The 13089-nt window shown below is 37.5% G+C and overlaps 2 protein-coding genes across 2 annotated transcripts in view; both read left to right on the top strand.

The window, feature by feature from the left end:
* Positions 1–710: 710 nt before the first annotated feature.
* On the top strand, positions 711–4496 carry si:dkey-1h24.6 (uncharacterized). Its single transcript, XM_051122261.1, has 4 exons — positions 711–1074; positions 2507–2842; positions 3626–3744; positions 4027–4496. The coding sequence occupies exons 1-4, from the start codon at positions 990–992 to the stop codon at positions 4135–4137; spliced, it is 651 nt and encodes a 216-aa protein (XP_050978218.1). The 5' UTR covers positions 711–989; the 3' UTR covers positions 4138–4496.
* Positions 4497–5044: 548 nt separating this feature from the next.
* Positions 5045–13089, top strand: part of cckbra (cholecystokinin B receptor a) — a 42131-nt gene continuing 34086 nt past the window's right edge. The window contains exon 1 of the mRNA XM_051118210.1: positions 5045–5436. Within this exon, the coding sequence (XP_050974167.1) occupies positions 5283–5436 (154 nt within the window). The 5' untranslated portion in view covers positions 5045–5282. The remainder of the gene's footprint in view (positions 5437–13089) is intronic.

Consider the following 13089-nt stretch of genomic DNA (forward strand, 5'->3'; position numbering starts at 1 on the left):
AAATGAACATGTGAAAAAATACATATATATAGATATACACACACACACTTTCATGAATGGGATGCCCTGTAAACATCACGTTTTGTGGTTCTCGCAGGAAGTATTTTTAAGGGGGTGCTGGTGCATGTGGGGGTCTGAAACCAGTTCCAGTTTTAGGTCTAAATATAAAGACAACCACAAAACCTCCTTATTTGCATGTGTTCTCATTTCATGAATAATATAAGAAGAAACTCGATTAATCAGAATCTTTCTTTCCATCAAGGAAAAAGCATAACGAACAGAGTTTATCGTCAGCATCGTGGGTTGATGATGGTTTCAGTGTTCGGTGAATCGGTTGCCATAGAGATCACAAAGTGCACTGGCTCTGACGTGCTCCGAGTTTTAGATTAAAAACAGGAAACATGAAGACTTACTATAAATCAGCTTAAAGGCATTTTCCTGTTCATCACATGTGTTAAAGGGAGTCAGTGACTGCCAGAAAAAATCTTAATGCACTTTATTAAACAAATGCATGCAGGCCTTTTCCGATCAAGGGTTTCTGTTATTTTAACTTTAAAGAGTCCTCTTTCTTTTTTACCCTCCCTCTCTCACTTTCATTTCTGCATCTTCAACTCTCAAGTACAAACCCACTTTAACCCTATTGTAAATAACCCCCTTGCCTGAAGCGACTCTTCAGATAGACCATCTAGTAGAAAACCCCTACAGGGGTCTCCTCTACTACCTCCCCTCAATGAGGAAACACCAGCTACTGTATGATGACATGAGAATCTGTAACAGACGCACTATATGAAACCTTAACATGCGAATAACATCAACCACAAAGGGTGCAAGGAGAGAATGGAAACTTCCTGTTTGGCTCGTGATGTGTTCTGTTAGGTTGAATTTGCTGTACAAGCACGCCATACTTGCAAAACAGTGCCGAAACGAAAGCCAGCGGCTCTGCCGTTTTCAACAGCATTTCCATTGTGTGAAGACTTAGAATACAACAGATGGAGATTTTTAGGACATCTGTGACCCTTTTAAGTCTCTGTCTCTTCCATAGCAGCCTATCTGAAACACAGAGCCCGTGCAAAGGTAAGATCTTTTTTTCTGATTTACTTTAAACATTCAGTGCAGTGGGTAATTACTTTTGTTTGTGTAACCTAACGTGTTAAAGCTGATTCAGTCATATTAAATCTTTTTTTTACTGATTAGCTGTTTGTCTTACCTTAATCGACAAAAGCCGTATTTAGGAATGGGATGGAATATGACCTGGACAATTTGCACCAATTTTTAAATGCAGGCGCTTTGAGTCAAGAGGCCTGCAGTTGGCCTGACAGGCCAAAACAAGGCACTGCAAGTGTAAAAGTGAAATACAGTGTTTATATTTGTGTGAAAATCAATATATCATCAGTTTGACGGTTTTGGCAAATCACATTTTATGGATGGACATTGGAATTACAACAAACTAAAGTACCAATTCTTCATTCTGGCATTAAATCTCAATTAGGAGAAAAAGTCAAAATGTTTATACATTAAAATTGGGAAATGGAAAGTCACAGTTACAAGATAAAACCTTTTATTTGTTAACATCCTGGCAAAAAGTGTGTGGGATGATAGGATTTTGGGAAATGTCCTTATGGTAGTCAAATATAAATACCTAATCATGTATAAGAGAAGCTATATAATATGTATAATGTGCAAATGCATACAAGTGGCAAATTTAAGAAATTTAACATCTTGGTTCCAGTGTATAAATCAACATCAAAATATGGTCTAACTGGTTGAGTCTGGCTTGTTAACTGAAATTTTGTGCAGACTCATTTAAAACCAACTTTACCACATACATCTAATTTGCAAGGCTGCAAAGTACAGTACATAAACAGTGGCTTTTTGCAACAAATATTACATTTTGTGAAGAGCTGACATGTTTGGCATTGACATTCAGACAGTAGAAAATGAAATGCTGAGGAAGTTAATCATTCTGCTAAAGAATGATTCAGTCTTTCCTCTACCTTTTTTTTTTCCAAAGCAAAGTTCAAAGCAAATTTGTTCAAAGAAACTTAGTCTCTATGACAACATTTCTCCACTCTTACAGGCAAAGGTTAACATTTGTGAAATTAAGAAACCAGTCAAAACTGTTCTTCAACTTTTTTCAGCTTTTAATTGTTTTATTCTCATGAGTTACATGAAATAACAATAACATTTTTAAAGTTACTCACACCACCAAGAATTGAAAAGACAACAAGCCTAATTTACTGTTCTGACCCAGAATAATTAAAAAAAGAAGAAGAAGAAGTGCATATACTATGGTGACCTATAAGTGAGCCATTTTTTGTTGATAACATGGGACTTTTGTGATTTTGTGGGTTGCATAACCACTTCTGCAAAAACTGCAAAGTAAATTATGTAATGTAAGTAGCCCTATACACTGATCACAGATTTCAGATTTTAAAGTTAAGACCTAAAGACGGTGTATTAAGCAATTCTGAGACATTACTGATGTTTTGTCTCCATTACATTGCAGATCTACCACCAGTTCAACATGTGGAACCGAACAGCAGTGTGACTGTACCCTGCCCTGTATTCAGTGCATCAGAAATGGTCTTCAAATTATATAAAGGCTTAGAGGCCATCTTTTCTATCAGCATTAATCAGACATTCAGAAGCCAGATTAACAAAAACCCAAAGATTGATTTCTCTGCCAATTTCAAATTCAACGATACGGATAACAGTACCAGTTTTATCCTGGAAGCTGTAACAATGAACACTACAGGCCTGTACACATGTGAAGCCGAGAAAATCTTTCCTCCTCCATTTCAGATAGTGGTACACAAACCACAAACTATTGTGCTTGTTGAAGGTATGTTCACTATGGTTGTTACGCAACAACAGACACTGTCACTGTCAACAGCATTATGAACAGAATTGAAACAAATAGAAATATGATTAGCAAATTGTTTGTAATGCAAAGACTTCATTATTTGTGCTCTGGTTAATGTACAGTTAGAAGTCACATTTTGCAATGGTCCTTTTCTGTGTGTGTGTGTGTGTGTGTGTGTATGTGGTTCAGATATTCCCTACATCCACAAAATGTCAAAATTTCTCCACAAGCAAAATATCCTTTTTTTTTTTCTTTTTTTTTTTTTTTTTTTTTTTTTTTTTATCTTGTGCCATTTTTGGTATCTATGGGAAAAACAGTTAAATATAAAACTTACCAAATTATTTAGTATGAAACTTTATTTTGTTTTATTTTATTTTATTTTATTTTATTTTATTTTAAATGTAGAAATACAGAAAGTATTCTGTAAAAGTTATATTTAGGGTTAGGGGATAGAATATATAGTTTGTCTATAGAAAGTCCCCACAAAACATGGAAACCCAATGTGTATGTGTGTGTATGTGTGTGTTTGTGATTGAGCGGATCAGATATGCCGTATTTTAAGGGGACAAATTGTCCCAACTAAGATAGCAATATCCAAAATCTTTTTCATTGAGGAAACAAGTTTTTTGAAAATCTAACATGTTTTGGGTGAGGGGTAGGGTTAAGGTTAAGAATAAAAACAGTTTGTACAGTATAAAAACCATTGTGTCTATGGAATGCCCTCATAAAACATGAAAACCCAACATGTGTATGTTTCAACAGGGAGACAAGTTAAACCGCATCCTGTCTGTCAAGATGTCGATCACCTGGTTTTTTGGGTGATGTTTGGAATTATGACCATATATGGGGTGGTAATGTCTCTCATCGTCGCCATTCAATGGGTAAATACTTATATTTACATTTAGAAGAAGGGTCATTCAACATAGCATATTTCTATAATTTGAATATTTACATTTTTAAATATACCAAGTAATAATCCTGGCCTCTTAATATAATCTTGGTTAGCAATGCTGTGTCATTATATTATATTATATTATATTATTGACAGTATCATTTGCCAACAAATATTTAGGTATTTATTTATGGACTGATTTAAACTTGCACTTAATGTTGCACTTGGTTAATAATTATATTTTGATGTCTTTCCTATGTATGCACATCAGCACAAGTTGAGTCAAATTGATACTCCCTTCAAGGACAGAGAATGCAGACGGAAATGGCAGGGTGTTCAACATCCAACCTGGCAGGGGTTTTACATAGACACTGTAGTATGAGACTGTCTGACAACATTTCGCAAATCCTTCCAAGAACAACTACTAAAACATTACATCAGACAGTCATGTGTTAAAATGGGCACACGGCATTCTGAGAGAAACTACATTTGAATTTTTTTCCACAGTTTTATACTTTCATCGAACCCTCTATTAAATGTAGCCAAAATGTTATTTAGTATGTGTGTGTTTTCTATTTTTGTTTTTCTTTTCTTTTCTTTTCTTTCTTTTTTTTTTTTTTTTTTTACATTTATTTGGAATTAAACAAAACAACATTTTCCCTTTTTGATACTGTATGCACATATGTTCCCCTGTCGTCTGACAGGAGGCCTACTGTATAGACTTATATAGACTTTTATAAATAAAGCACATTATATGCTAACCAAAATCTGCACAATGATTTGCTATATCCATTTCAACATTCTCAGGTTGTGAACCACTTTTGTTTTTAAGAACATCCCCGAAAGGATATTCTTCCCCATGGTCTCTCTCTCTCTCTCTCTCTCTCTCTCTCTCTCTCTCTCTCTCTCTCTCTCTCTCTCTCTCTCTCTCGCACACACACACACACACACACACACACTGGAAAATGACAATGTGAGCAAAAAAAAGCTGCGGGTAAGAGTTCTAAACCTCTTTACTGATATGCCTGAAGCAGCTTTTATTTTCTCTTTCTGTCTCTCCTCTGCCTTCTCACTCTTTCTGATGATCAACAAGCAATAACACAGGACTTCCACTGGAGGGAGACGCAGGACTTACATTCCATTAACCAAAAGCCGCTAGAGTCTGAAGGGCACTGTTAACTGTTAACTCGTAGGGAGTGTGTTACTCTTGTAATTCACCCTCCCTTTCTATAATCACCCCACCCTCTGTGCTAACACTCCTAAAGAACTGTCTACCCACGCTGCTCGCTCATCAGAGCTACAGCGCGCTTTCCACTGACTACAGTTTTACGCGCACAGGCATTCTCTCACAGACGCGCGCGCAGATGCGGGCAATGGGTGCCCAGACTATTTTAGCGCGTATTGCGTTTTGATAATTCATGGCACAAAGTATAAGCCTTTCTTAAAATATACTATAAGTGCAATAGCGTGAATAAATAATTTTAAATTGAATTAGATGCTTATACTTATACCAGTTCTCGCGGGTCAATGGATTTGCAGAAAATGAATGAAACTCAGATCCCGTTTTGGGGATGTTCAGGAACTCCAGACAATTCCAGCGTGAACAGCTCTGCGTTGGAAGTTAACGCCACCTGTAGCAATGCGTCAATAATTCAGAAATTCAAACCCACACGACCAAAAGGTAAGAAAAATCGTCTACGTTATATTGCCTTGTTTTCCTGTTGTACTTTTTTACCCACATGTAAATTAACAGTCGTTTTGACGGCATAAAATAGCATGATAAACAGCATGAAACGTATGATACGTTCAACCTTTGCTGATGGTACGAAATTGTTTTTCCCCCAGTACAAATGATTCATTATTTATATACTTTAGCTATAACAGCGTGCCTGAACATTAATTATGAAATCATACATTCCCAAAGCAACTGCGCCCCAGCAACCACCGCACATAGACGCATTAAAGATAAACTTAAGCAGCTTGTTTTTCCAGTATACTGCTAGTTTATTCCAGTATATTGATTTAAACTTCTCATTAATATGAGTGGTTGTTTTTTTCAATAGTACAGCAGTTTAATTTAATATGATGACGGTATTTTATATAATAATAACAGTGATAAAGCCAATATTTTATTTTTTGTATTATTTAAAGAGCTATGTCAGAGGTAATGGTTAGTTTAATTAAACCCCGAGGATTCTCTTTGCATTTTTCAGCTCACATCATTATCATTATACTCTCCGAACATGCAAATGTAGCGTTTACCTCATTACACGAACAAACAACCATGGCTAAATGTGTTCACTGGTTAATAGGTATTCAAAACCACAAACTCAAGAATGATTTGTGGGCATGAGAATGATTATCCTGTTTCTAAATAATTTAGTTTTAAATCTCTCCGTTTTGGTTGTGAATCAGACTGACACAAGTCAGGGGGAGTGTGAGTTTGGTAGCTGATTAAGCTTCCTGAAAGGTCCTTCAGGCTATAAAACCGTGGCCGATAATTTCATCTGTTCATTTCAAAACATCTGTAATTTGAGATATCCAGCTTTGACACTGATGAATCTAATAAAGCCTCCCAGCTGGGAAAAATTTAACCGCATAGATTACGTTTTTATCCACAAACAACCTAGCAGTATCTTACCTCTGATTACGAAACTGCTACAGCATTCCAGTCATCTTTTTCTATTTTAGGAATCTACAGATTTTATAGATCCACATATCTGTGACTCACTCAAACAGGTGGTTTCACTTTTTGAAAAAGGTTTTAGCTTTCTAATTTGAGAGTGTTCTGATGTGTTCATTTACAGTGTAAAATGATGAAAGAGGGTGGCCTACACTTGGCAAGACTGTGATTTGTGCATGAGTGGAAATGTGAAACAGAAGTAGGTGACAAAAATACAGCAGGTTTTCAACAAATTCACAGATTCATGGTTCTTAAAGCAATCATAAATCACATTTTATCACAGACATAAATGTGAATAATTTTGAAATGCATCATCTTTGCAACACACATTTTACACCAACATTCTGCCAAATGTTGTCTCAACTAACCCAAAGGGTTATTTAAATGTACATTAATTTGTTCCAGTTCTATAATTATAGGATTGGAACTAATTATACATACAGATTCTTTGACAGGAGAAATCCCACTCCGGTTTAAGCATAAGGGTTCAAGTTGTTGCTGTTTAGCATGGCCCCATTTGGTAGATGACGCAGCCTACCATCTGGCAGCAAAGAGCATCTTACTCCACTGACATTCATTCAGAAATTTTCTGATTAAATAATATTTTTTGTAAGCAAGTATTTGTGCCTGATTTAGTCTAAAGAGTCTTGTGTAAAAGAGTGTTGTGTCCGAAGTCTAAAAAAAAATAACATATTTTTCCCTGTCACAGCTTGGTATATTCCCTAACATCTATAAAAAACAAGCAACCTGTTCCTGCCAAGAACCCTACAATAAGCTCATTGTCTCACCAAAATATACCTTTACAAATGACCCAAATACAAATAACAAAATAATTATAGTAAAAATTCTTCAAATATGATACAACTGGCCATCTAAATCAATAAATACGTCTCTATATGTGCACACACACATGCATGCACTTACGGAAAGGAAAACAGCGTCCATTTAGGAGAGGGGAGGAGCTGAGCAAAGCAGAGCCTTGGGAAATAAGAAAAAATGATGGCAATTGGTAATGACATCATGTAGAGTGTGGGTTGAACAGTAGGTGGGGATATTTGACAACTGCTATTAGTGGGCACTAGCAAGCCTGAATACAAGCCCCCAAAAACTGCAACCCACGACTCCCAAATTTATAAGCAACTTTGTGAAAAAACAAGCTGCTTGTAATAAAAGGACACAGCAGCTGCATGTTGTGCCATTAGCATTGCTTTGACGCCATGTCATTTTCCTGCAGCCCTAGAGTCGTTAGTCACGTGGCATTTGCGGCTCATGTGATTGGCAGCAAAATCAAACACTCATGAGCCACAATGAGCAAAGCTGACAGATTTACAAGTGCTAATGCATAGCTTGTTAATATTTATGTGGATCATTGAATCTAGTTATTTTAATCACACAAATGTCTGTATAAGTGTTTTACCGATTTCTATACAGTAACAATGACAATGCAGTAGTACAGAGGTATGATTCTTTTAATTTTTTTTATTAGACTGCTCTAGAAACGAGGATAGCGAGACATTACCCCACTTTATGTGTTTTCCATGTGAAAGGAATGTTTTTTGTCAGTACATATCTTTTTAAATTACAAACTTAAAGGTTCTAACTAAACATTTACAGTTTATCTGGAAAATATTCACAGTGCTTCACTTTTTCCACATTTTAGAAGAAATTCCAGAATGGAGTAAATTCATTATTTTCATTAAAATTCTACAAATAATACCCCATCATGACAACATGAAAGAAGTTTGTTTGAAATCTTTGCAAATTTATTAAAAAAAAAAAAAAATTGAAATGAAAAAGTACATAAGTATTCACAGCGTTTACAATGACACTCAAAATAAATTGAGCTCAGGTGCATCCTGTTTCCACTGATCATCCATGAGATGTTTCTACAACTTGATTGGAGTCCACCTCTGGTAAATTCAGTTGATTGGACATGATTTGGAAAGGCACACACCTGTCTATATAAGGTCCCACAGTTAACAGTGCATGTCAGAGCACAAACCAAGCCATGAAGTCCAAGACATTGTCTGTAGACCTCTGAGACAGGATTGTAACAAGGCACAGATCTGGGGAAGGGTGCAGAAAAAAATACTGCAGCACTGAAGGTCCCAAAGAGCGCAATGGCCTCTAGCATCCGTACATGGAAGAAGTTTGGAACCACCAGGACGCTTCCTAGACTGGGCCAGATTGAGCGATTGGGGGAGCATTGAAGCGCAGTGGCCTCCATCATCTGTAAATGGAATAAGTTTGGAATCACCTCTTCCTAGACCGGGAGAGACTGAATGATTGGGGGAGACCAAGAACCCAATGGTCACTCTCAAAGAGCTCCAGTGTTTCTCTTTGGAGAGAGGAGAACCTTCAAGAAGAACAACCATCTTTGCAGCACTCCATCAGTCAGGCCTGTATCGTAGAGTGGCCAGACGGAAGCCACTCCTCAGTAAAAGGCACATGACAGCCCGCCTGGAGTCTGCCAAATGGCACCTAAAGGACTCTCAGACAATGAGAAACGAAATTCTTTGCTCTGATGAAACAAAGATTGAACTCTTTGGCCTGAATGCCAAGTGTCATGTCTGGAGGAAACCAGACACCGCTCATCACCTGGCCAGTACCAGCCATTTTTCAATGGCAGGAACTGGGAGACTAGTCAAGATTGAGGGAAGGATGAATGCAGCAATGTACAAAGACATCCTTGATGAAAACCTTCTCCAGAGTGCTCTGGACCTCAGAGTGGGGCACCGGTTCATCTTTCAACAGGACAACGACCCTAAGCACACAGCCAAGATAACAAGGGAGTGGCTATGGGACAACTCTGTGGATGTCCTTGAGTGGCCCAGCCAGAGTCCAAACTTGAACCTGATTGAACATCTCTGGAGGAATCTGAAAATGGCTGTGCACTAGGGATGCACGGTAGAGCTGAAGATCTTTGCCCGAACCCGATGAAACCCGACGGGACCCGACGGGTTCGGTCGGGCTCGGGCTTAATTTATATCATTTTACACGGGCTCGTGCCAGGCTCGGGCTTGCGCTCCGGCTTGCGCGGTAAATGAGCGGTCATGTGATGCGTTTCGATTAGCGCGAGAAAGATGCGAAAATGGATGCTGAGGAGGTGAAACGGAGGCTTGCCTCTGGTGATTACGTTTTGGCAAAATTAGCCAGATCAGTACTATGCATCCTGGCCAGTCGCAGCAGCAGTGAAAGGGTGTTCAGTGCTGCTGGACGCACTATCAGTGAGCGCAGGACCGCGCTGAAACTGTCTTCATTTCGTTATTGCCAAAAACCCATCTTAATTTAGAACTTATCTTAATTTAATTTGTTAAGAAAGAGTCTTTTTTATTGGCGCATTGGCCTATTTATAGGCGAAGTGTACGCCTATTTAGAGTGCTAAAATGTTACGATGTTACGACGAGAGGACTTGTTATATTTCTTTGTTCCAACTTCCAAGTGGCCTATAGCCTACGTTAGTCATTAATAAATTATGTTAAAACATGTATAAATGACTCATTCTTGACAAAGGGCAAAAGAGCTGTGTGCTTGCGCACATTTGAATAATGTCGGGCTGTAAACGGGTTCGGTCTTTTAAAAAGCTGTCAATCAAAATATACTTGTCGGGCTCAGGCCGAATTCTGTCGGGCTCGGGCACTGTCGGGCCTAAGTTTTAAGGCCCGATTACAGCTCTAATGCACGGTATTCCGATACTGGAAAAATACCGGTATATTTTATTTCAAACGGTTCGATACTATCATTTTGATCAATTCTGTGTTTTATATGCTGCTGTTCCGAAGTTCACCTGTTGCTTCCCAAATGGCTGCGAAGTGGGTAAATGTGACAACAGAACAATGCAATAGATTATTAAACATGTTTGAAACTAGTGAAGAGTAGAAGAGATATTTGGCATTATTTTGCATACAGAACAGATGATAAAGGTGAACGAGCTGACTTTACTGCACCTGTATGCAAGCATTGCTATAAATCATGTGTAAATCTTCTGCTTTTTCTTTGGCTATCTGCATCTGAAATCTGAAAACAATCAGAGAGAGAGATAATAACAAGATTTTGAATACTTTGTTAGAATAACACTTTAGATTAAAGCAATCTTTGTTAAAATTCATTAGGTAAGCTGACCTAACAGTATTACAGCACTTATTAATCTAGGTCAACAATTAGTTATAAATGATAAATGAACTAATACATGTTTAGTATGGTAACATTACTTACTAAATTGTTTTCAGTTCACTTATCTTTTAAGGCTGGTTATTTGTCACCTATATGGTATCGATTTAGTATCGATACAGAGGTATCACATTCTGGTATCATACCAAAGCCAAAATTATGGTATCGAGCCTTCCCTACTGTGCACTGATGCTCCCCATCCAACCTGATGGAGCTCAAGAGGTCTTGCGAAGTGGAATGGGAGAAGGTCCCCAAAAATAGGTGTGCTAAGCTTGTAGCATCATACTTAAAAAGACTTGAAGCTGTAATTGGTGCAGGTGCTTCAACAAAGTATTGAGCAAAGGCTGTGAATGTAATTTTATCTTTCTTTCTTTCTTTCTTTCTTTCTTTCTTTCTTTCTTTCTTTCTTTCTTTCTTTTTATTCATTTATTTTTTGTAATAAATTTGCAAGGATTTCAAACAAACTTTCACATTGTCATTATGGGGTACTGTTTGTAGAATTTTGAGGAAAATAATGCATTAAATTCATTTTGGGTTTAACAAAATGTGGAAAAAGTGAAGCTCTGTGAATACTTTGCAGATGCACTGTATATTTTGCTGATTATGTTTTACAAATATGTCTCTCTTTAATTCTGACTGCTATTAGTCTTTCAACACCTCTCATACTCTACTGATTAGCTGTCTTCTCCATCCTGCTCTTTCGTCTCCTGTTTCTTTTTCCATTTCTGGTATCCTGATATTAGCTGCGGCATCTCTTGCCAACTACCTGATGGAGTGTGAAGTGAGGCGTTATGGGATAAACCACTCAGTGTTTTAAGGTGGATCCCACATATCTTGTATATTACATCTCAGAGGAGTTATTTTAGGGTATATGTAATAACAGTTTAACACACAAAATCATACGAGAGTTGGTGTTTCTGCTGGATCCCCTGCCCCAACCTTCCTCATGCTTTTGTGACACCTCTTCTTAATAGCCACTGCAGCATAAATAAATTATTCGGTAATATAGTTTGACTGCTGATGGCTTTAAAAAGTGGTTGATGATGTGGGGTGATGTTAATAGCTCTTATCTTAACTGTTGAGGTCCATATACAATATGAAGCAACAATAATAGAGCTAATTACAGGAACCCTTTCATATGCAAGACTGAAGTGCTGACAAATTAAAATGTCTCCTGTTGTAATTTGTAGTTGCCTTGATAAGAATTTATGGGCTGAACGGGATATTATACATTTAGCGAACAAACAAATAAATCAAACAGGCTGAATAAAGAAGTGTTACTGAGGACAGTTATTACGTTTTATAGTGTTGACTGTGGTGTAGTGAAAATGAGATCATTCTTTACCAAGTAAAAAAAAAACTATCTGCATTGATGGTTGGATGCTTAAACTGTGTTGCTGTGTTTTCTTTGGCACTGAAATTGAACAGAAGCTTTAAACATTAGACTTTGGCACTGTGCCTGAATAAAATGGCTTTAATTTTTAATTGGCTTCAAATTACAGCAAATCCTTTTACCCAGGCTAATTACGTGACATTCTAAAAATCACAGACTTACTGACTCCCATTGACTAATTTTAATTTATTCATTAAATTAATAAGGACCCATTCATAACACTGGCACAAGCAATGCCTGTAGATAATTTCCATACAAGTCAACTTCACGAAGAAAGCAGCTGAACTGACCAATGAATAAAACATCATGAAGATGAATTATTGAATACATACATCAGTGCTTGCAGGGTCATACATGCTGAAGAATACTTATTCAAACTTTATTCACGGAAAACCGAATGCCTCATACGTCAAGTTTTAGGCTAGGGAAGGGTAAGCACTCAATTGCAGAATGCAGCTGGGTTTTATTTTGAATTCAAAATCAAAACAAAAAGAAGAGTACTGGTATGTGACACAGAAGGTGTGCACAACTTAATGTGAAGCTGTGCAGACCAATCAGAATTTGACTTGAAGCAGTGCATGGCGTGAAAAAAATTTGTCTGACTCGAGATCTGCCGACACCACATCACTATGACGTATGCTATCGGAGAACTGCAAGAGCATTTGAGAGTAGTCGACTGGTTCAGTTAGTACAGTTTCTCCAGAGTGGCTGCACAGCTATTTCACAGTTATCCAAACTCACCAATGACAACAATCATGTGTAGGGGAGAGTGGGGTAAGTTGAGTCAGTGGGTAAAGTGACCCATCCCCTGTATCTTGGAAACTGTACACTTTTACTTTCATGTGACCATGTATCACCCATAATTTCTGACAGATTGTGAAGAGGTGAAACACATGGGAGGAGTGGAAGTCACCCATTTGTTTTAAAAACTATTTTTGGCTTGTCAAAGTAAAATGTTAGCATAACAGATGTAATGGCTGTTACATCAAAGCAAATTTATCCAGGTCTAAAATATTTATGATGCATATAGGTGATTTAGCAACACTGAGCCAGCATTTTTACTTACCCCACCATAAGGCACTGAAGTT

The sequence above is a fragment of the Labeo rohita genome, chromosome 1 (genome assembly GCF_022985175.1).
Source record: "Labeo rohita strain BAU-BD-2019 chromosome 1, IGBB_LRoh.1.0, whole genome shotgun sequence".
Classification (NCBI taxonomy): Eukaryota; Metazoa; Chordata; class Actinopteri; order Cypriniformes; family Cyprinidae; genus Labeo; species Labeo rohita.

Coding starts and splice junctions, on each gene's coding strand:
- si:dkey-1h24.6 (XM_051122261.1), top strand. CDS start 990: ATGGAGATTTTTAGGACATCTGTGACCCTTTTAAGTCTCTGTCTCTTC. Junction 2,843..3,625: donor AACTATTGTGCTTGTTGAAG/GTATGTTCACTA, acceptor ATGTTTCAACAG/GGAGACAAGTTAAACCGCAT. Junction 3,745..4,026: donor TCATCGTCGCCATTCAATGG/GTAAATACTTAT, acceptor TATGCACATCAG/CACAAGTTGAGTCAAATTGA.